The 24,768-nt window shown below is 36.7% G+C and overlaps 1 protein-coding gene across 6 annotated transcripts in view; it reads left to right on the forward strand.

The window, feature by feature from the left end:
• The window catches only part of LOC114654277 (EGF-like repeat and discoidin I-like domain-containing protein 3), a 981,185-nt gene that overhangs the window by 700,868 nt on the left and 255,549 nt on the right, over positions 1-24,768 (forward strand). For all 6 annotated transcript variants that reach the window (XM_051929619.1, XM_028804714.2, XM_028804715.2 and 3 more), the window contains one exon: positions 23,356-23,540. In XM_051929619.1, coding sequence (XP_051785579.1) covers positions 23,356-23,540 — 185 coding nt within the window. The remainder of the gene's footprint in view (positions 1-23,355; positions 23,541-24,768) is intronic.

A 24,768-nucleotide genomic window follows, 5' to 3' on the forward strand; every position in this document is an offset into this window, starting at 1 on the left:
ACTGGGGCATGGGTCTCAAGGGTGTTCTGGAGCCCATTGTTGTAATAATCAACTAATTCACCGACAGAAGAAAGATGAGGGGCAATAGAGAAGTTCTTAATGTCAGCATTTAAATCAGTCGGATTTATTTTTTTCAGGCTCCTGAAGCAGATACAGCATTGTGGTTTAGTGTATAGTGAATATGCATGTAAATCCATAGAGACAATTTTGTGATCAGAAACACCCAGATCAAATATTTGGAGATCAGAGATACAGACTGAGTCAGTAATGACTAAGTCAAGGGTATGGCCCTTGTTGTGAGTGGGGACGTCGACAAGCTACCTCAAATTTAGGCAGTCCAGCTCTAAAAGCTGGGCAGCAGAGTAATTGGAAGGTGTGTCCACATGAAATGTTCAAATCTCCAAGAATGAGTACATTTGATGATGTTGTACAGAAAGATGAGAGCAGCTCATTCATTTCCATAATGAAATCAGGGTGTTGTTTTGGTGGTCGATAAATAAGAACTACAGTTATAAAAAGTGGGTGCTTGCATTTAATTACCAAGCATTCAAAAGTTGAGAATTTAGGAAGCGGGAGAAGTGATAATTGGAAACCAATATGATGGATTACTGTCAAACCACCACCAAGACCAGAGCTGCAGGCCTTTTCAAGGTACATGTACCCAGGAGGGCAGGACTTATTTAAAACTGAGTATACCTTAGATTAATCCCAGGTCTCACTCAAACAAATAATGTCAATCCCCCTGTCTACAATATGATTATGAATTAAACAGGATTTATTTGTCAGGGACTGAACATTAAAAAGTTCAACTTTGATGTTTTTCGAGGTGTTGCTTTTAGCCAAAGGACTAAGAAAACTGAAACCCACTGCAGGCTTTCCATCTCGCCAAGACCGGCGCAGAGCAATGTTTTCCGTCTCCAAAATAGTGGTGTTCAGATGACGTGTTTGGTCTGTGACGGGGTGAGATGCTACTGTCCACAAAGACGGAATGGAGCTCCCAGTCTTGATGTAAACAAACTGCCGACCAGACCCCCTATGAACGTAGCAGGGGCGACGGAGGAGTCCAAGTTGTTTAATGACTATGATGTCTGATGGAAGACTGTGGTTGTTGAGCTCCAACAGTTGCAATGGGGGATACCGGAGCATGCCGGCAAGCGGAAGAGATGTGGTCCCGATGTAAACAGTAGGCCGTAGTCCCTATGTGCACAGTTGGAAAGCTGTGGTGCAAATTGCAAAGGACTCCAGCAGCAGGACAATCACCATGATCCCCAGCGACAAAGCCAACATCCAGGAAATGTGATAGCGAGCTGAACACTAGCAGATGAAATACGGGCTGTTACAATTGACTTGTTAATATAAAGGATTCACAGGTATTGTACTAAATTTGAGAGAAATGTGTCTTAGTTAAAGTTAATCCTCCTCAGATCATCTCCAAAGTGAAGTTTTGTTACTAGGCTACAATGCAGAGATGAATAAACACTTCACTGATACCTTGCAAGTGCTATGAAGACCAAAAAAGTGTCACAGTACTTTGAATAAAATACTAATAATTAACAATAGGACATATGTCCTAGAAATCTGGTAAAGAAAGGGGTTTTCTGTCATCCAATCATCTCTTGAATGAGAGTTGGTTCAGATGGTTATGGTCATGGTTGGAAAGAGCCAGGGAATCTCAAGAGGTAATAATTCTTGTCTAGGAAAGCCATGTGGACACCTCTCTTTAAAATGAATTCTACACTCTCTGAAACCCACTCCTCTCTGAAGCATAAAAGCTGATGAGTCAAATTTCTCTTTGGAAGCTAAATGCTGACAGTCATTCTTTGTGGACCCGAAAGTTGAGATCCATTCTGATAAGCCAAGCCTAACCAGCAACTGAGCCCAGTCTGAGGAGCCTAAAAAGCAGCCATTACTTTAAGATGGGAATTTCAGCATCTAAAGTCTTCTGCCAGAAATAGTAACACTTTGCCCTATGATGTTGCAGACATCATAGCAAAGAGCCAAACTAAGGAAAGAACAGAACACCACAAACAAAGGACTATGTTGCAAAGAGAAAGTGTACACTCCAATACAAGAAGAATCCTCCAATTGTATCCGGAGTATCAACAGCCACAACTCCACACAACATCAGATGCCATCCTTAAAGATTTTGGTATTGTCAACATGTTTATCTGTGCCAAGATAAATTCGAACTCTGAATAGCCATAGCCAGCTTCTTATGTGTTACATGTTTGTCTGTCTCGTTGTTTGTCATGTCTAATATGTCAGTATATATATGCAGTTAACTTATTTCCATAAGCTTTACGTTTATCCATAAATTGGATATTTCGTTTCTTAAAACCAGTGTGCATCACTTACCTTGATATACTGTAGGCCTAATGCCGGAGGACTCCACCTACAGAGAAAGGTAAGATAAGTAAAGCAGGTGGCTTAATAACTAATTAATCTCTGGCATTACCGAAGTCAAAACTGATGATTAAGTAACCAAGTTAAATTCTCTTCTTATTCCTACAACCTGCAGAAAAAGTCTGTCTGAAATATAATTAGTAATGGCCATGGAGGTATCTTTTAATAAAATAAAATCATGCAAAGGATTAAACACACCCTGTTTTAATTTTGTGATATTTACATAACAGAACATAAACTAGCAATTTAGAATAACTGTGTCATTAGCCTCAACATTGACCTTAAATTGGGACATTTTGGAGAAGGAAGGAGCCTTTTTAGAACTTCATGAATGTAATGTGCGCAGACAACACACCAGAAGAACCTAGTGTAAATTAATATATTTTTGTGACTGAGACTACTACAGAGGCTGAGGTGTTCTAAAGTGAGGCCAAAGTTGATATTCTTTTGTCTTCCTCTAATAGTGATATCTGCCAAGTGTGACATGTTAGAGACATTGCAAATTTTAGCTCAATAACCTCTTGCCAAAAGTTCAATTTGTGCAGAAGAGTGTAATACTTTTCAAACTTGTTCTTGAGGATAACAGGGGATTGTGAGGTTGACTAATAGATTAATACAAGGACAGTGGTATTGCAGGACTTAAACTAGACCATCATAGTAAAGTAGCTGATGAGTCTTCAGATGAACATTTCACTTTACCAACCAGTATTTTCCAATCACCTACAACTTTGGGTCGTGATGCATTGAAAGAAATCAAGATACAAGCAATGAAGTGAGTGTCTTTCATAGGGGATTATGTTACCTTGGAAAGTGTTCTGGTCTGGTCTGCCTTATAAGCTTGTTCATATTCTGATCCTTAGCAGGTCAAGTGCTTAAAGGAAATGAAGTAACAAATATGTATTATTGTTAGTTGCTATATCATTCAAAATGGAGAGTATTGTGAGATGTGATGATACCCTGCAACAAATTTTCTTTTCATGTGCAAAAATGTATTTCATTTATACTTGTACAATTATGAAAGCAAAAATATGACAGGATAATTATGGTGAATGATGAGTATTGTCAGAGTCTCTATGACATCTACTGTTTCAAACAGAAACTATTTTTTATGTTTGGCAAAGTAGCAATGGTATGCGGTAATGTAATATAACAATAAGAACAAGCTTTTTCCTTTATACTATTTCTCATTTATTCTTTGGTGAAGGTGAGATAAATTTGCTGATTTTCAATAGTTTACATAGGAAAAGAGAAATGGAGATCACTGCAGCAGCTCTAAGAAGTATACTTATGTTAATTTTGACTCAGTTTAGTTAATGTGGTGTCTCTAGTTCTAAAACCTCTACACCCTCTACTTAACAGCATAGAAAGGGCACAATCTGACAGTCTTGCCACAAATAATTTTATTTCACACATCTGTATATACATATAAATACAATATAATTGCGATTATGTTTGCCTGTAACTGATTAGCCAAAGGCTGCTGCATGCATTCTAGCAGCTGCAGTCTGTATGCATACAGATACTTTCTTTAGAACTGGATTGTTTGCCAAGAAATTATGATATGTGCCTTTTCATATAATCAGCAGTAGACAGCTAGAAGGGTGCTTGGTGTGACATCTGGACAGAGGAAGGAGGACAAAGAAACCCGGTGGTGGAATGGGGGAGTATACAGTGGAAGAGGCTGGCAAACAAGTACTGGGATAGTCAGAGAAATGTAGAAAGTAGACAGGAGTACAAGGAGATGAGGTGAAGAGAGAGGTGGTGAAGGCTAAAGATAAAATGTATGATGAGTTATATGAGAGGCTGGGCACTAAGGAGGGAAAAAAGTACCTGTACAGATTGGCTAGACAGAGGGGCCAAGTTGGGAAAGATGTGCAGCAGGTTAGGGTAATAAAGAATAAAGATGGAAACGTACTCACAAGCGAGGAGAGTGTGTTGAGCAGATGGAAAAAGTACTTTGAGAGGCTTATGAATGAAGAGAGCGAGAGAGAGAAGAGGTTGGATGATGTGGAGATAGTGAATCAGGAAGTGCAACAGATTACCAAGGAGGAAGTAAGGACAGCTATGAAGAGGATGAATAATGGAAAAGCCGTTGGTCCAGATTACATACTGTACCTGTGGAAGCATGGAGGTGTTTAGGAGAGATGGCAGTGGAGTTTTTAACCAGATTGTTTAATGGAATCTTGGAAAGTGAGAGGATGCCTGAGGAGTGGAGAAGAAGTGTACTGGTGCCGATATTTAAGAATAAGGGGGATGTGCAGGACTGTAGTAACTACAGGGGAATAAAATTGATGAGCCACAGCATGAAGTTATGGGAAAGAGTGGTGGAAGCTAGGTTAAGAAGTGAGGTGATGATTAGTGAGCAGCAGTATGGTTTCATGCCAAGAAAGATCACCACAGATGCAATGTTTGCTCTGAGGATATTGATGGAGAAGTTTAGAGAAGGCCAGAAGGAGTTGCATTGCGTCTTTGTGGACCTGGAGAAAGCATATGACAGGGTGCCTCTAGAGGAGTTGTGGTATTGTATGAAGAAGTCGGGAGTGGCAGAGAAGTACATAAGAGTTGTACAGGATATGTACGAGGGAAGTGTGACCGTGGTGAGGTCTGCGGTAGGAGTGATGGATTCAGTCAAGGCGGAGGTGGGATTACATCAGGGATCTGCTCTGAGCCCTTTATTATTTGCAATTGGGATGGACAGGTTGACAGACGAGGTTAGACAGGAGTCCCCGTGGACTTTGATGTTTGCTGATGACATTGTGATTTGTAGTAATAGTAGGGAGCAGGTTGTGGAGACCCTGGAGAGGTGGAGATATGCTCTAAAGAGGAGAGGAATGAAGGTCAGTAGGTACAAGACAGAACACATGTGTGTAAATGAGAGGGAGGTCAGTGGAATGATGAGGATACAGGGAGTAGAGTTGGTGAAGGTGGATGAGTTTAAATACTTTGGATCAACAGTACAGTGTAATGGGGAGTGTGGAAGAGAGGTGAAAAAGAGAGTGCAGGCAGGGTGGAATGGGTGGAGAAGAATGTCAGGAGTGGTCTGTGACAGACGGATATCAGCAAGAGTGAAAGAGAAGGTCTACAGGATGGTAGTGAGACCAGCTATGTTATATGGCTTGGAGACGGTGGCACTGACCAGAAAGCAGGAGACAGAGCTGGAGGTAGTAGAGTTAAAGATGCTAAGATATACATTGGGTGTGACGAGGATGGATAGGATTAGAAATGAGTACATTAGAGGGTCAGCTCAAGTTGGACGGTTGGGAGACAAAGTCAGAGAGGCGAGATTGCGTTGGTTTGGACATGTGCAGAGGAGAGATGCTGAGTATATTGGGGGAAGGATGCTAAGGATAGAGCTGCCAGGGAAGAGAAAAAGAGGAAGGCCTAAGAGGAGATTATGGATGTGGTAAGAGACGACATGCAGGTGATGGGTGTAACAGAACAAGATGCAGAGGACAGAAAGATATGGAAGAAGATGATCCACTGTGGCAACCCCTAATGGGAGCAGTCAAAAGAAGAAAAAGAAGGAAAAAATGGTAATTGTGGCTTTCAGGTTTGTTTACTAAATTTTGTTTTTGTTCTTGGCAAGGTGCTTTATTTGTCCTTCCCTCCAATTTTCCTCTTTTCCTGTAATGTTTTCAGTATTTCAGAAGAAAAACATAAATATAGCATGATAAATTCTGTCACAGGTAGGATTTAAACCTTGTTTGTAGAACATCAGTTGTAGGGTAAAAAGCCATGCCTAAATTATTTTTAGTAAAGTTATAGTAATCATTTAATGAAATTTCAATGAGGAAATTGATTTACGGATATCTTTAGTATACAGCACACAGAGTTTGTTAGGGAGCTGTACAGTTTAAAAAAAAACCAAACCTTTGCTTTACTTTTTGATTCTACTCTTACTTGCTTTCCTGAGCTTATACCTTTATTTCTTCTATGTCCTCATATTGTTGACCTGAAATTTATTATTGAAAGCATTCAGTAAACAATGGAGGTCACTGATTAGGAAATGAGCAGACTGTTTTCAAAGACACCAATTCATCCACACATTTTTGATTACTCTATTATCATCCAGAAAAATATAATCCTTTAATTTTTCCATTATCTCCATAGTGTACTGACTGCACAAGGTGGCAGAAGCTTCTGAATAGAATTTGATGATACTAAGACAAAAACTCAGAAAGACAAAACAATGCTCAGAACACATATCAAGAATTGTCAGCAAACAGTGTGGGTAACTTCAATACCCAAAAATAAAATATAAACACCACAGCCAAATCATAAATTGAAAATTGCTGTCAAAAAGCTGGACAAAATCTATTCATAAACAATAGAGAATGAGTACAAAGTTCTGTGTTGTTTTTTTCTTGGACAATCAAGAAATACACAGTTTGACTTTTATAAGTTTGACCCAGTGGTGTAATGTGCTGCAAGCTTCCTATTAACCTTGCCAGGCAAAAGCATAGCAACCATCAGCAAATAACTCTCAAAATGTTGGCATGCATAGGAAAAACAAAATGGAGCTGTTGGAGCATGTTATTTATTTTCAACATTGTTAAAAACTTACCAAATACATAAACAGTTGTTATTTTGGGAGTTATTGACCTCAAAAAACTCTAAGAGGCCAAGGAGAAGTTACAAAAAAATCAAAACTGAAAATCTGATCATGACACTTAATCCAACAGTATATCACTGTTGCTTCTGGCTCCTCTGCTTGTAAACAGAATGCACAAGTACCGAGAGGTGATCTGACTGTACAAGGTGTGGTAGAAGTAGTAGATGGTAAAAGTTTTTGATCAGGATGTAACAATGATTTGATATACTAGCACATCTGCCAATTAACAAATAACTGTAAATACTGTACATATTCAGCATTTAAATACAGTGCACATAATAGATTAAGTAGGTATGGTACTCATCCAAAAATAACTCGACACACAGGTGTTTAATACTGAATCAAAATTACTGTCCATGTGTCTTTTTACTGGGTAAAAAGTGGGCTTGTCTTATTTTCATAAGTTTGTTAAAGTTGGGGGTAAACGAAGAGAGCGCAACAAGGATTGTGTTTTAGTTTTCTGGCGGATGACTTGTCTAGAATTTCAGTGTGCTTATCTATTATACAAGGCAAGACAAGCAAATTGTGTCAGCTTTCTTAAATTTGGCAATTCAATGTGCAATAAGACAATAGAGTTCCTATGGTTTTGTTGTACAAGCAAGCTAGAATGTAACTTGTGAAACCTCGAGAGTTTCGTGACGAAGTCAAACAAGTTACTTCTGCAAGTAGCATGCTTTGTTTCCAAATGGCTTTATAGTATGAAAGGCTTTTTGGTTTCGTTTGGTAGTACCACACAGCAGACAATACACAACAGCCATTGCTTACCACCAGGGCTGTGAAGATGGCATCAGAGTTGGAGTCAGAGTTGGAGTCAGAAGCAGTTATCGGGTTACTGGAGTTAGAGTCAGAGTAAGTAAAGATGTACCGACTCTGATGAAAAATTAAATTGTAATAAAATGTGTTAAAATTTCCAGCTTGACATATACTAATTCAATTCTTCAAGCCTTTTGATAAATATACAGCCTCCTTTTTAATTTTGTAAGTTGTCTCATTTTTAATGCTAGTCAATGTTTATAACTTTAAAATAAATAATATAAAAAAGCCAAAATAGATAGATAGATAGATAGATAGATAGATAGATAGATAGATAGATAGATAGATAGATAGATAGATAGATAGATAGATAGATAGATAGATAGATAGATAGATAGATAGATAGATACTTTATTAATCCCAAGGGGAAATTCACATACTCTAGCAGCAGCATACTGATAAGGAAACAATATTAAATTAAAGAGTGATAAAAAACAGGTAATACAGACAATAACTTTGTATAATGTTAACGTTTACCCCCCCGGGTGGAATTGAAGAGTCTCATAGTGTGGGGGAGGAACAATCTCCTCAGTCTGTCAGTGGAGCAGGACAGTGACAATAGTCTGTCGCTGAAGCTGCTCCTCTGTCTGGAGATGATACTGTTCAGTGGATGCAGCGGATTCTCCATGATTGACAGGAGCCTGCTCAGCACCCGTCACTCTACCACAGATGTCAAACTGTCCAGCTCCATGCCTACAATACAGCCTGCCTTCCTCACCAGTTTATCCAGGCGTGAGGTGTCCTTCTTTATGCTGCCTCCCCAGCACACCACTGCGTAGAAGAGGGCACTCGCCCCAACCATCTGATAGAACATCTGCAGCATCTTATTGCAGATGTTGAAGGATGCCAGCCTTCTAAGGAAGTATAGTCGGCTCTGTCCTCTCTTGCACAGAGCATCAGTATTGGCAGTCCAGTCCAATTTATCATCCAGCTGCACTCCCTGGTATTTATAGGTCTGCACCCTCTGCACACAGTCACCTCTGATGATCACAGTGTCCATTAGGGGCCTGGGTCTCCTAAAATCCACCACTAGCTCCTTGGTTTTGCTGGTGTTCAGGTGTAGATGGTTTGAGTCGCACCATTTAACAAAGTCCTTGATTAGGTCCCTATACTCCTCCTTTAGAATAGGTAAACAAATAGCATAGGTATAGCCTATAATTCCAAACTCTAACAGGTTAGGTTGATGATTCACTTTGGAAATGATAAAATGCTTGTATCTTGTATGCTTTCAGTCAATATAGTAAATATATTAATGTAATTAGAATCAGATGAGTCACAGTCAGCGGTACCATAAATTGAAGAGCCGAGGTTTTTGTGTACTGACTCCACAGCCCTGCTTGCCTTGCTTCACAGACTAAGGTAATTTAAGCATGTAAAGCAAAAAGGCAGGGGATAATTGGGTGAAGAGGTGCTTCAAGATGGAAGGTGCAAAGGATGAGGCTTAGATGGAGGCTAAAGAAGATGTGGTTAGAAGTGGTTTTTGGACAATATGAAAAGTATGGGTCTTGCCCAAAAGCATACCAAGCACAAAGGAAAGTAGAGGACATACAGTAGATTTTGGGGAAATCCACCTAGCCTGAGTAAATCCTGAAACTAGACATTAAACCAGTAGTGGTGATGGTGATGATGATAATGATGAAAAGTAATGAGCTGTGTAGTCTTGATGCTGATTAGCATTTGTGTTATGCACAATGGAGCGTGGACAATCTCCAGCTCTTCACAACCTTGAATTTCATTACAATACATTTAAGAAAGATATGAATGGATGTTAGATTTATATTACAAAATTAAAATTGCTTCATTTTTCATCTAGTATTTACAACTCCACTTTTAAAATTTTTGTTCTTTCAATGTGTAATTTAAGGAAACGTGTAAGATGCCATGATGCGAACTTGCTTATGTCATGCTAGTGTATATGATAACATTTAATTTATTAAATAATATTTGGGATTTGCACATTTTTATAATTCCTAAGTGCAATTCCTCTTTAACCAGCAATCCACCATATGATATTGCAGAATATAAGGGTTCAGAGTGTTCTTTAGAAGACAGTTGAATTGCCCACGATATAGCATTCATGCTCACATTAAATCAGCAGCCTTGGTAACAATGTCCAGGACACTTCAATCTTCTTCCAAATTTTGCTTCCAGCAGAAAAGAAATATTAATAATTTAGCACATATTTATGTTCTCTGTGTGAAATACCTATAGTACTTTTCGACACAATAATGAGACAAAAAATAATGTGTTTACTCTGGCTAAGGTGGTCATTATTTTGTTAGTGATTCAATAATCAGAATGTTAGAAGAGTTGATTTTTTGGATATTTAAATTTTATGTTGCTTAAATCTAAAATGCCAAGCTTAGTAAACACTGGCTATTGGCAAATCAATACAGGATAAAATCTGTTTTAAAAAGGCGTGAATATGACATTTTTAAGCCTACTCTCTAGGCATTAATGATCAGAAACTTACTGTATTTGGCAGTACAAGAATAGCAGGATTTTAGCAAATGCATAAAAATGTGTATATTGGCTCATGCAATTGGTAAATGATACATTTACACAGTTGGATGAAGTTCCTCCAAGCTGGAATATTAATTGAACTTTTGCTATACTAAAAATGAATTAAGTAGCCAAATATAACATGTTAAATAAATCTCTCTAAAATGATTACATTTCTTACAGTTCTATTCATCCATATCAAGAATATGGTATTGTAAAGGTCAGTATCTAGTGGAATCACAAGGGGTTAGTTTTACTTCACCTATATATTTTAATTTGATTAAATGAAGATTTGCAAATTTGAATCCTCTTGGGTGTCATGTCACCAATATCTTTATATCATGAGGCTTGTTGAAAAAATGAGTCATCTAGAGAAATCTAAGTGCTTATTATACTCTTTACTATCTAAGCCCTCTGCTATTAAAAGATTAAGAAACTAAAAGGTGAAATAAGATTTTATGAACCACAAAGACCTAGAACTGTAAAATTGTGGAAGCTATCCACACACATTTTAAATCTGTCATATTACATTATCATATTGATTCATTTCGAGTGATTAAAATAAATATTATATATACTTTCAGTCAATCAAATGCTTTTACAGTTTTTATTTTTCATGATCATATGAATTCCCTTTTTTAGCTTCTCTTAGCACAGTTTATTATTAACTCATATGTTAAAAAGAAAAAAAAAATCTTACCTTTAAACACAGTTATCTCTCAGTTGACAGACACTGATTGTAAGCTAAACTTTATTAAAATCTTAAAAATGTGTAAGCTAAATTTCCCATTGCTGTATTTAGTAAAAAAAAATACTGACAAATTATGACTGGTATACTGTACATATAAACTAAAATTACAGTTTATTTTCACAATCATTGGCCGTCTATTTGGAGGACATTTTAGGGCATCCATGTTTCCCAATTTTTTATGTATGTGGCTATTCCCATGACATATAGCTTGAGGTTTTTTTTTTTTTATTAGGTAAAAACATTTTAGGATGAACTGATACTCTTTTTTTATATTCTGCAGTTGAATACTTTGGTCACCAGACTTGCTCATCTTGTGTCCAAGCCTTTGTTCCTCATTAATTGATTATTCAGCAGCATTTTGCATGTGGCTACTATAAACAAGAAGTACTTGTGTAAAAAAATCTTTACTTCTTGATTCAATTTCACACACAATTTCAAAAGCTTCCAACTTCCAACATTTCTGCTTTTCTAAGTGCCCATGTATTTCAGCTGTGTAATGCACTCCCCTCTGTTGTCTTAATGACCTTCTTCTTGAATTCCAATTTGTTAATAGCTCACTCATCTCACTGAATGCATCTTTGACCTCAATCTTTCCTTTGCCCTTCAATTGTCAGAAATGAGTGAACTAACTGTAAATAATGAGATTGTTTTTCCTGCTTGACCTTCTCTCTTTCAAATGTTATGATGAGCTCTTTATTTCCTTTCCTTTTGATACCCTTTCTGTAAATGTCTGTCGTCTTTGCATGAATCTTCATGTACTACCTCTTTTGTGCAGTCTTTCAGGTCTTTTCTCACAACTCAATGCCATGGTCGTCTACTAATATGCATTTTGATGTAGCTCTGACTTAAAGACACAGTGTAAAAGGATGTAAGTTAATGTTCACTTATCCCTTAATATTTAGCTAATTTTTCTGACTGATTTGATCGCTTATACAATTTGTTCCTTGCTTACCAGACTGAATTTATCCATATTACCTTCATCTGACATCCTATTATCCACCTCCCTCCCAAATGATCACAAACCTTGGTGCCTAAAGTGGCCATTTACTTGTTACTATTTAAAAAATCACTTTACACCACCTTAGGAACATGTCAAAAGGGGTCATCTTTGTTCATGCATGATATCTTGATGTCAGATGCTTTCCAATCAATCCATTTTTCAAAATTCCATCTTTCAGTTTACTTGTCTTCTTTTGATTCAGAGGTTATGACTTATCCAGATTAGTGCTGTTTTAATTATTTATTTTTTAAATAAAACACAATTATGCTTACAATAAAGATAATAGATTTTATTTGATTATGCTTCTCAAACACATTACAGGATTGAAAATACATTATATTACCAATAAATAATTTTTTTTTGTGCATAAGAAAAGCATATTTTTCTTATTTAAGTAAATTAAAAATAGGAAAAACCAAATCACCTAAAAAGAAAAATTAATGGCAGGGAAATGGTTGTTTTAAAAAGGGGTGAATTTCGAGGTTTTTTTTTTTAAACTACCTAATGCGCAGAACAGACAATCCTATTCAAATGTAGGAGAAGAGACAATAAGAATGACAGAAGAACAACAACAAAATAAATAAGATGGCACATAATCTTGGCTGAACACTGAAATCTTAGTCTGGTACTATAGCCACAGATAGTGCTATCTTAAGTAGACAATGGATACATCTTCTGCAAATATAAGCCATGCCAACTTTTAATTTCTGACCAACATCATGCAGAACAGTCACTTTTTACAATGCATATGTACTTAGATGATGTATCTGAAAGGATGCCCCTGTTTTAAACCATTCTCTTTGAACGTCAGCACCCTTTAAAGTGAACAGTGATCGAGGCCTCTTTCCATGAGCTTCTCCACACTCCTTCTGACTGCAGGGTATTGAAGTCTTCTCAGTAGCAATCCCACAGGTCCATGCCAATAGTGGAACGGTTAATTGAATGAAGAATAACAAATAGGATGACCATAACCTAAAAACCTAATGGGACTTGTTTCCCATTTTTACAGGCAATAGGAAACAGAAAAACATATGTATAGGGAACAAAACGTGGCTATCCTTGTGGCTTACTTCACAGTCTGAACACTGTCAGTGTCACAATATCAGCAATCGCTGTCATTCTCTTCATCATCACTGAGGTGAACGCAAAGTAATAATGCTTGCAAGGGACCTTTGATTTATTTGTTTTCTATAAAATTTTCTGTCGAGTTTCTCAAATGCTAAAATTTATAGGATGTTCTCACCTTCCTTCTTCTGTGGGCTGGTGCCACACAAACATCCAGGACTATCTACCTTATAAAGCATTCATAGCTCTCTTCTCTTCTGGAGAGGAGCATTCTACACTCTGCTATAATATTTTGTTGGAAAACTCAAGTATTAGGGTGTTGTACCATGTTAGCTATTATGGATATAGTGAGAAGTCAAGCAAAATGACACCTTTTATTGGCTAACTAAAAGACTACATCTTGCTACAATATGCAAGCTTTCAAGGCAACTCAGGCCCCTTCTTCAGGCAAGATCTATTTAGTTAGCTAATAAAACGTGTCATTTTGCTTGACTTCTCACTTGGAAACTCAAGAATAGGTAGTGCATGATTTGTAACACTATTACATGAATTTTAACATTTATTTTACTCCCAGTTGCTTTGGACAAATCTTCAAATAAAAATGGTACTTTTCATAACCACATATGAATGCATGCACACCTTTAAGTCAGTTTCTCACAAAAGAATATAATTTCTCATTGATTTCATTCTTTTACATGTGATTTAGTTTTGATTCATATAAGATTAGCCCAAAATCAGTTGTATTAGTTCATGTTGCCAAAATGAATTATGTTTAGCTTTGCTCTACAAACCAGACTTGTGTGCATAGTGCAAGCCACCACTTGCAAAACTGTTAATTCAGTTATTAGAAATGGTCCCTTCAACGGTGGAGTGTAAAGGAAATAGTTTAAACATAGAGGTTTAAGTGGTTGATAAAACCTGTCCAAATTTAGGAGGAATCGTAGGAATATACAGTGATCCCTCGTTATATCGCGCTTCGCCTTTCGCGGCTTCACTCCATCGCGGATTTTATATTTAAGCATATTTAAATATATATCGCGGATTTTTTGCTGGTTCGCGGATTTCTGCGGACAATGGGTCTTTTAATTTCTGGTACATGCTTCCTCAGTTGGTTTGCCCAGTTGATTTCATACAAGGGACGCTATTGGCAGATGGCTGAGAAGCTAGATTGCTTACTTTTCTCTCTCTCTTGCGCTGACTATCTGTGATCTTGACGTATGGGGATTGAGCAGGGGGGCTGTTCGCACACCTAGACGATACGGACGCTCGTCTAAAAATGCTGAAAGATTATCTTCACGTTGCTATCTTTTGTAAAGCTGATTCCTGAAACGACATGCTGCACAGTGCTTCGCATACTTAAAAGCTCGAAGGGCACGTATTGATTTTTGACTGAAAAACAAACTCTGTCTCTCTCTCTCTCTCTCTCTCTCTCTCTCTCTCTCTCTCTCTCTCTCTCTCTCTCCCTGCTCCTGACGGAGGGGGTGTGAGCTGCCGCCTTCAACAGCTTTGTGCCGCGGTGCTTCGCATACTTAAAAGCCAAACAGCACCATTGATTTGTTTGCTAGAGATTGTTTTCTCTATCTATGTGACATTCTGTGCTCCTGACACACACTCCTTTGAAGAGGAAGATATGTTTGCATTCTTTTAATTGTGAGACAGAACTGTCATCTCTGTCTTGTCATGGAGCACAGTTTAAACTTTTGAAAAAGAGACAAATGTTTGTTTGCAGTGTTTGAATAACGTTCCTGTCTCTCTACAACCTCCTGTGTTTCTGCGCAAATCTGTGACCCAAGCATGACAATATAAAAATAACCATATAAACATATGGTTTCTACTTCGCGGATTTTCTTATTTTGCGGGTGGCTCTGGAACGCAACCCCCGTGATGGAGTAGGGATTACTGTAATAGAACAGTGAGCTAGAATGGATGTCCCTGGCAGCTGGAGCGGATACAACTATGTGTGCCACAATATCAGAACTTTAGAGTACCCACGTTCCTGTAATGGGGCCCTACAATACCCACCATCTACTGGACTTCTTGAATATTCTTTTCAGAGATCTCATTCCTGAAAATGAGAGGGGTTTAGTACAGCCTGACTTGCCCAGTTATGTTGTAGTGTGGGACAATATAAGCTTCCATCATTAAACTGCAATAAAGGAATGGTGCTGATGCCCACAAGAGGATGCAGATGGAGTATCTTCCACCATATTCTCCATTCATGAATCCTATCAAAGAATATTTTTCTCATCATGGAGGTGGACAGTATATGATAACCAGCCACACAACCATGTTTCTTTAATGGCTGCAATGTGATGACATCCCAGTTTTTTAGAGGGTGGTTGAGGCACACAAAAAGATTTTTTCCTTAATCCATTGCAGAGGAGAATATCCAGTGTTTTGATGAAAATATGTGGCCAGACAAGCAGGAGCAACAGGATAACCTGTGATATAGAATTGACCTTGTTCTTTCCAAAATAACTACCTAAACACTGTTTATATTTTTATTGTAACATTTTTTCAAGGCTTTCAGATTTGCGTTTGGTTCTATGTGTAGCATTGTAATTTCTGTTGTCCAAAAGAAAAGAACATTCTCCTTACAAATGTTGCAGTTTTCCTGTCTTGCAGAAAATAACAATGCAGTAGAACCTTGTAATGGTTTCTAAAAACATAAGTACATGTGGGTTGATACACAAGCAAATTGAGCTGGCTATACAGAAATGATAGTGAAATAAATTGAGCAACATTTTATTATGGTTTTTGTCAATCGCTTTGATGAAGTTCTCACATCAGGAACATCATTTTCCTTACTCTTAATGTAGTTCTAAAATCAGTAATGCATTTCCCCACCTGGCATTAGCATTTCTCATTTTGTTTGTACACACTGATATTGTTTCTTTACATACTTGACTACTACAGACATTTTGTAATTGTGTTGATGAATTTTTCATCTGCCTCTGACAACTCATGAAAACAGTTTGTACTGTTGTCAATCTTGCTACAGGTCTCTCATTCACCGTAATACTGTCCAGCATTACATTAGTGTTTTCAATCAACTTTTTTTCAAATATGTTTTAAAGACCAAGGCCAATTACAAACTGTCAGTGTTAGCAGTAAAATTGCCATTCAGTTGAAGCACATAGAAGCCCATGTTCCCAGAAGAGGTTTAGTTGAAACAAATAGAAACACATGCTCTCAATCTTGTATCACAGGCGCATGCCATGGCACTGTAGTAATTACACACAAGCATATATGATGTTCATGTTTTATCCAGTGAATAGTTCTGAAAATAGAACATAAAGATGGTGTCATACAGGTACAAGAATCAGGCTTTGTGAGAGAACATGGTGTCCGAATGTGTTGAATGGCAAGGCGGGGAGGAGCACACAGAGGACAAGTAAGAGTCAGGGGGAAGGGTAGAGGGTCAGAAGTGAATAGGTTCCATAGGGTGTCTAATGACCTAACCCATGACCTAAGTTTGGCTGAAGCTGGTTGACGGGTGCAGTCTCAAATGACATGGTCTACAGTGGCTTCTGGAATGAGAACAGGTATCTGATCCCACATTTACTGTATTTCTGTATGAGGTGCAACATTACATTTCTGCAGTTTACTGTAAATAGTAGACCTCTGTATAACAGTTGATAAACTGATGACCTTTGCACTGTCAGAATAGTACCACAGCCTCATTCTGGTGAGAGTTTGCCACTTTTCACACTTGAGCAACAGATGGAAATTGTGAACATGGTGAGAGAAAACAATGCGATGAGGCCAAAAGAGATCCAGCAAGCTGTTACAGCGGATAATGGAATTTTTCAAAATATTGCCTCTGTGAGTCTCTCCACCTAAGACAGAGTCCTGAAAAGATATGCGGTGTCTACAAAACAGTTGTACAAGGTTCCATTTGAGAGGAATATAAAGAGTAAAATAGTATAGACACCTGTGTGTACAGGTAAGGATATAGAGATGTTTTCTCTCTTTTCTAATCCACACTATTTGAAAAGTGTCTAATGTGAGCACCATTTTTGGATTTCACAGAAAATACTTGAGTTGGTGGCCAATGAGATGCCACACGATTTTGTGTATGTATAGGAGGTAGGATATGACCTGAATAAAATAAGGAGAGGTGGCAGGAGCATCATATTTCAGGGGGCTACAGTGGATGTGTGTAGTAATGCGCTTTACTGGCATTACCAGCCATTAAATAAATTTAGTTTAGTGTCGTCTGCAGTGTTAAAAGAGAGACATTTGTTGAGGACAAAAAGTATAAAGGAATAAAAGCTTGCCTTTTTGCCCATTTACAAAGTGCAGAGGGACGTCTTCGCTGACAATATGAGCGTCTTCTGGGGAACGTCGCGGCGGATTTTGTGGGAGACAGGAAAGACGGCTCTGCCATTGACTGGCTGGGATGGCATTGTCTGTCTTTCACTCCTGCGCATGCCTCCTGTAACCTCATAGCACTGGAAGAAGAGAAAGGGCGAAGTGTCAATGGGATCCCGTATCAGCAGTTGTCTGGACAGTAGCTCGTGGTAGGGAAGAAAAAAAAAATGCTTACTTTCAGGTTTTTGGGAGAAGTGCAGTTCGCGTCTCAAATGCCAGCACAGCTATGCGGGTCAGGAGACGGCACCCTTCAATAGATGCGTCCACATCATCGCATACCCATAGAGGGATGATGTTCAATGGCTTAATCGGTCGGTGCAAGGGCGCCAAATAGAAAAGGGAATTTCTGGCCTCTAGAGGAGGTCTTCTGGCTAGATTTTGCTGAGAGAGAGGTACTTGGTAGAACACTGTCTTGAATTTACCAAGTACTACTGCTTGTGCATTGACTTTTGTAAATAATGTTTCTTCTTATATAAATATCTCTGGATTAGCTTTGCTGGAGGTATTTATTGGGTTGTGGTTAATGGTGCACTGTTTATTTTTGTATATACACTTTTTCTTTCTCTGTATTTTGAGTATTTTTCTTAGTAAACCCTGTATTGTACACTGTTTAGTGGAGCAGCTTCCTGACTGAGATTACTGTGGAGGAAGACAGCTTTATTTTTTGATTTTTGTGTATATATAAGTTTCATTAATTTGTATACATTTTTCTTTTTCCTTTGGGACTTTCAGTCAGCACTGTAAATACTGCATATAATCATCATTTTGGACTTATTATTGTTTTTCTTTATGTGCACCTGTAAATAAAACCTCACTTTCTTTTTGCAAAAACCCTTCCCTTTTGTGTCAGTGTCTCCCTGTCTTACACCCTCATCCAGGTCACACTCGGTCCTGCATACTAGACATCTTGAGAGTAGGCTGGTGTCCCCAATTCCCACTACACGGGGTACCACAATGTGTCAGGCCAGCATGGGGGGAACATCACAATACTGTACGTGCTTCTATTGCTGAATATGGGGTAATTCACCATGCTTCAGCCATTGGACCCTGCAACACAGACTGACTTCTTCAGTTCTTAGATGGTCTCTACAATGCCCACATCCTGAAAATAAAAGGGAGATTATGAGAACCAACATGTCACTTTGTGTGGTAATGTGGGACAATGTAAGTTTTCGCATCTCCAACTGTGTGAGGGAATGGTTTGAAACCTACCAACAAATAATAATGGTGTTATTGCCACTATATTCACCATTCAGTCCAGCTGAGGAATTATTTTCTGCTTGGAGGTGGAAGGTGTATGATCGACAGCCTCACAATCAGATTTCCTTACTGGAAGCAATGGATACTGGCTGTGAGGACGTCACACCTGAGGCTTGTCAAGGCTGGGTTCGGCATGCAAAAAAAAATTACCCTCTGTGTCTCAGAAGGGAAGACATCAGGTGTGATGTAGACACCATGATGTGGCCTAATAGACATGAGAGACAGGATGCCCCTTAAGACATTTAATATTTTGCACTTTATAATAATTTTAGATTTAAATATACATTTATAAATATATATAGTGTGACTTTAATGTACTATGCAGTAGTTGGTGCTGTGTTGTAAGTGTATATTTATTCTTTGTCTGTTTTCTGATGCATATAGGTTCATGTGTATCATTTTGCTTTTCTCAGTTTCAGCAATTATATTGTGTAAAGTTTCAAATACAGCCTTCACATTTTATTTTTGTGTCTGAACATGTTTTACTCTACAGTAGGCCTACATTTTTGCAGTACTCTTTTCAAAGTCAGTAAGGTTATGATAAAAGTATAAAAACATTTGATGTCTAAGTCTTAAAACAGTGGTGAAAGGTTCTTATTCATTGGTCACAGTGTTGAAGTGATTCACTGACTTTGTATGTTTTGACACATGTGAAAAAAGATTTTGATTGTTTTACTGTCTTTTGCACAAGTTAGTCTGTATTATGAGAAATGCCTGAACTGTTTTGAGAACTGCATTAAGAGAGGTGAGAATGGCATTCCTGATGTGAGGGTTGCATCAAAGCGATCAAGAAAAACTGTAATTTTAAATCTTAAAAATCTTACTTCCATAGTGTATTTAAATGTTGACAACATGACTAAACATTTTGACTTGTATTTCTCTAGGCAATGGTTTGGAGATTTCACATTTTGGGGGTATTGACTAAATGGTTCACAAGAGAACTACATTTTGAAACATGAACGAAAGGTTTTTAATTAATTACTTCATTTTGCTGGTTATCCAAATTATTGTTCTGTGGTGTATAAACTGTTCTGAGGAATGGACAAGCAGTTGAGAGAACCTCAAGATTGTTAAGAGGAATTGTACAAAGCAACTGAGTAAAACTCAGTAAAACTGTAACTAACCCCTCACAAGTTTGATTTTCATGCTTTCCAGAGAGTCCACAAGATGAATTGGGGGTACCAGCCCCATTGACCCCCCCAGACCCCCCATTTTGCACCTCAATTACAATTTTGAACTCTATAGTTCACAAATTAGTGGCCAAGCTGCATGTCAATGATTGAGTTCAGTGAGTGGCAAAGTCAAAGGAGAGAGTTGATGCAGAAGTGGGGAGAAATGCATAGGCCCTGATGTGACCATGATTTGCCAAGATAAACATTCTCACAGGGCTTTTATTTGGACAAACGTGACAAATTTCAAGAAGAAGAAAATTTATTATGCTGTGCAAAAGAAAAGAAAGAGATTTTCTTTGAGAATAATTGGATTTATATCATTCTAGACTCCTCTATGTCAAGCACTGAAAAGAAAGCTTTGTTTAATGTTTTTAAGCAGCAACTGTGCACATCAGCATTCTCTCAAAGCTGATCTATCCAGCTAAGCAGAAGATTGAGGCTGGAAGATCAATCCAAAGGTATAATTTACCAGAAAGTCAGTTAAAAGTTTAAAATTCTTCTCCCCAACATTTTTCAAACCTGAAGATGGTCTGATCAAAGAATGAAAAAGAAGATAAAATGAATGCAAATATAGAAGCAAATACTACATGTTATTTTGTCACAAAAAAAGTAAAAAATTAGATGGTTTAAGTTTAGGCAATCTATTAATGATTGTAAGAAATGTATCTTGTATACAACATATAAATATCCTTAGGTATTATTTATTTTAATTGTTCGCCTACTTTTTTATATCTTTAAATTTGTTTTATTTCTGCTTGTTTCTGTATATGCTTGCTATATTTCTGCTTAACTTTTTTCTCTTGGCCACTTCCATGTTTCTTTCCCTTGGTCTTCCTTGTTCCTTTACTATTATTTTTATTACCATATTAATATTATTACTGTTATCATCACTCATTATCTTTTATTAATCTACTCTGCACTTTGGTAATACCTCCATACTGTGCTGTGCCTTCATTGTTCTAGTAAATATTATTGCATTAAGCAACAATATTTAAATATAAAAATATCCATAGTGATATCATTCTCATTATAAACACCTAGAAAAGGCTAATATGATTTAACTTACAGTTACATAACAATAAAATATGGAATACAATTATTGAAATTAATAATATGTTTAGTTATATTTACTCTAAAGAAATAAAAATGACATGTATAAGGCATATTTTTGTGAATTAATATGACTCTCATGCCAACAATGTCCTCAATAACATGAATCTCATAAAAAGCAATGCTAGATACTAGTATTTATTTCTAGATGGTTATTCATCAGAATTGTATAAAAAGCTATCTGCTAAAATTTCCCTTTTAATGCTAATTATATTTGAAGAGGCTAGAGAAAACAAAACATTGTCAAAAAAATTATACCAGGCATCAATCACTGTTTTTTCAAAGTTGACTTAAAACATCATTTGAATCAATCTCTTTACTGAGCAATAACATTAAGATTCTGGCAAAAAGTTTAGCAAAAACAATTGAGAAAATTCACCCTTCAATAATAATCCAAACGGTAAACTCTTCAGACCTTTGATTTTTATATATGCTTTAGTCTGGATATTGTCAGATGGGTGTGCCTATTCACTGTACTATGCAAATCTGAGTTCAGACCCATCAAATGTGCATTAGAGCCCTAAAACTTTGTAATGAATGAAAGTGAGCAATCAACAAGATTCATTCTTCATTTATTTGTATAAAACATGATGTAATTGTACTAAAAATTGTACGTGATAAATTTATCCAGAATATATCCAAGTGAAGATTTGAAAGGTGTCATCAATCACCTGTCTCACTAGGTCATAAGTACCATTGTCCAACTTTCTGAATTACCAGAATTTACTTTTCTAATTAAATTTTGTTCAGATTTTGAAGCATGTCTTTTCATCCGTACCTTTGCTTTTGTATATCTATTACTTGAATTTTCTGAACATATTCTGTTGTATTGTGCTCTTGTTTTCTTTGTTTCTTTAAGCTGTTAGCTTTTCAGTTTTTGTCAGTACTTTGATGTTTTAAAACCCATTGAGCAACTAGATAAAGTAGGCAGGTGTCCACACTTCCAGAGATGAAGCAGTGCAGTCCTAATGTTCAACTTTTTTCACGTTAATAAATGTGGCTGTCAATTTTAAGAAGTATAAAACCTGTTTTGTTTTGGAACATTTTTTGAGGTGACATTTTTTTTTTTTTAGTTCGCAAGGCATTAATAATTTGAAAACTGAATATTCAAGCTTTTATTTATTATGCGTTTTTAATTTTACTTTCTAGTGTGAGAAAGACTTGCATTTTTTTCTATTTAATTTTTAACAGTGTCACACCATCATTTTAGAATTTCTGTGGGAGAATAATGAGTTGTTAAGAGACCTTGAGTGGTTGCTAAGAACTGCCTCCCAAAAGCACTATGTTTTGTATCTCAAAGACTGACTTTGAAATTCCAGCGTAGCACCAATAGCACTTTGTCTGTAATTTCAGATTTGTCCATTGATCAAGTGCAGTTTAGTGATTTACGTAATGATTCATAGCTTTCTTATTTAGATTTTATTTTCTTGGATTTTTGTCTTTAGTTGAATAATAGTGATTTATTAAACAATTCTTTGCAGTCTCTGTCTGATTAGAATAACGGCTTATCCCCTTGGTGTACATAACAAATCACAGTCTTTTGAGAAACCTGTTTTGTTTTTACTAATTACAACTTAGTAGTTGTGCTCTCTCTCCTTATGTTTTTGTCAGGAGACTATTGAAAGAGCTCGGCTAGAGATAAAAAGGCTGCTTTCATGTTTTCACAACAGACATAATAGTCCGAGTTCTGCACCATGTGCCATCTTCTGCATTTTGCTGATTACTGTTTTTGTTAAAAAGTCTATCGCACATTTATACCAAATTTAATTTAGCTTCTTTATGTTACCTGTCACTTTTGATACTATTCTTTCTTTATAAGTGCATAAAATGCTTATTTAGATTTAGGAATGTAGTGCAGTGCAGGTGTTTTATTTTTGTTTGTTTTTTTTTTTTTGACTGTGAACCATACATGTGAATATATATATATATAATATATAACCCTACATGTGAAAATATTGATATTACTGTGATCACAATCATTAATGAAAAAATATGTCAATTAGGACTCTTTATTTTACAAATTGCTAAAATACTTATATTTACAAAAATGAACGATGCTTCAAAGTTGGTTTGCTTTTTGGTCCATTACAATGTCAAAACACAAATGTTTTATATGTGAAGTAAAACTGTTAAGAGTTGGGTCATCTATGTAAAAATTCAATTCAATTAGTAGAAATGACATGTTGGCACAAAGCAGTAAGAATGCAAATGATCTAATGTTTATAAGGAACACAACCTTTACAAAGAAAATAACCTACATTACTGTACTAAATGTTTTGCTTTGTGGTTTTAGGTTGCTCGGAGCCATTAGGGATGAAGTCTGGCCATATTCAAGATTATCAGATAACAGCTTCCAGCATCTTTCGAACTCTCAACATGGACATGTTTACTTGGGAACCAGGCAAAGCACGACTGGACAAGCAAGGCAAAGTTAATGCATGGACTTCAGGACACAGTGATCAATCACAGTGGTTACAGGTAGGATTTACCTCATTTTTTTAAAAAAAAGTATGTTCTCTTCCCTTTTGTCTGCTTAATGAAAACATGTCTTTTGTAAAAATTCTTACTCGTCAGTGGTTAGATACTGTATATGCACTTAAAAATTTTATTTTTATTTAATGTTTGCTGAACATGCCTAGGTATACTTTTTGTTATTTTAGATGTTTTGGTACTGTTGAGGAATGATAATTACTGTTTTTACTATTATGAGCTTTGCTTGGAACTTGTTGCCTATTTAGCAGAACATTTGTTGAAATCCATATCTTTCATACTATGCAGTTAGTTTTGTCACTGCAATTAACCACTGAAATCTCAGATGTCACTAGATCAAAAAACTGACAGTTATGTCAATGTACCTCATATTTACATAAAGTTAGAAATGACAGCTTATACCAACATGTAGCAGTATTACATGGAATTAAGTAATTATGAATACCTTTGACATACCAGTCAAAAAAACGAACACATGTAGATATGTCTAGCTCATAATGAATTCTTGTAACCCCATTTTTTAATTATACAGTGGCATCAATAAAAATCTTTACTTTGGTTGTGGTTGAGGTGCCTTCATTCCTTCAGATACAATATACTAATGCATAAAACAAAGACTCCCTTCAAGATTTTCCAAGTAATCTCTACTGTTTGTGCGATATATTCTGCTTTACTGTATGGTGTTTTGTTCATTCATTAAGTCCAACGTGTATTCCTATTTTTGTAGCTGAACTGTCAACAGATTTTGCCAAATACCTCCTATAATACCATAACATGGTAAAAGCTCCACCCTTATTTTCCCAATTTCTAAAAATGTAACTGGGGCCTACCAGTAACCCTTTAATCATATCAAGAACAACAGTTATTTGAAAATATGTGCTTTGTGTCAGTGTGTCAGTCAAACTATTTCACATTGTAGTTGAAAGTCTAACTCTGGATTATTATACAAAACAAAAACCTGAAATTGGAAAAAAGCTCTGTCCGGAGTGCTACAGCTTGACAACATAAACTTTAAATCTGTTACAGGAAGAGCTTTTCTAGGCAGATTTAATATTAAGCAATACTTAATTCAGAGTTGGCGTACATAACCCATTGGTTTTAGGTGTCTTTTTTGTTTAACAAAGCAAATTTAAGTAAAAATGGTTTACTATTGAGTTCTACATAGAAAAAAGAAATTAATATTATACCTCTGGCTTTGTAAGAAACACATGTTCCA

The sequence above is a fragment of the Erpetoichthys calabaricus genome, chromosome 7, assembly GCF_900747795.2.
Source record: "Erpetoichthys calabaricus chromosome 7, fErpCal1.3, whole genome shotgun sequence".
NCBI classification, from domain to species: Eukaryota; Metazoa; Chordata; class Cladistia; order Polypteriformes; family Polypteridae; genus Erpetoichthys; species Erpetoichthys calabaricus.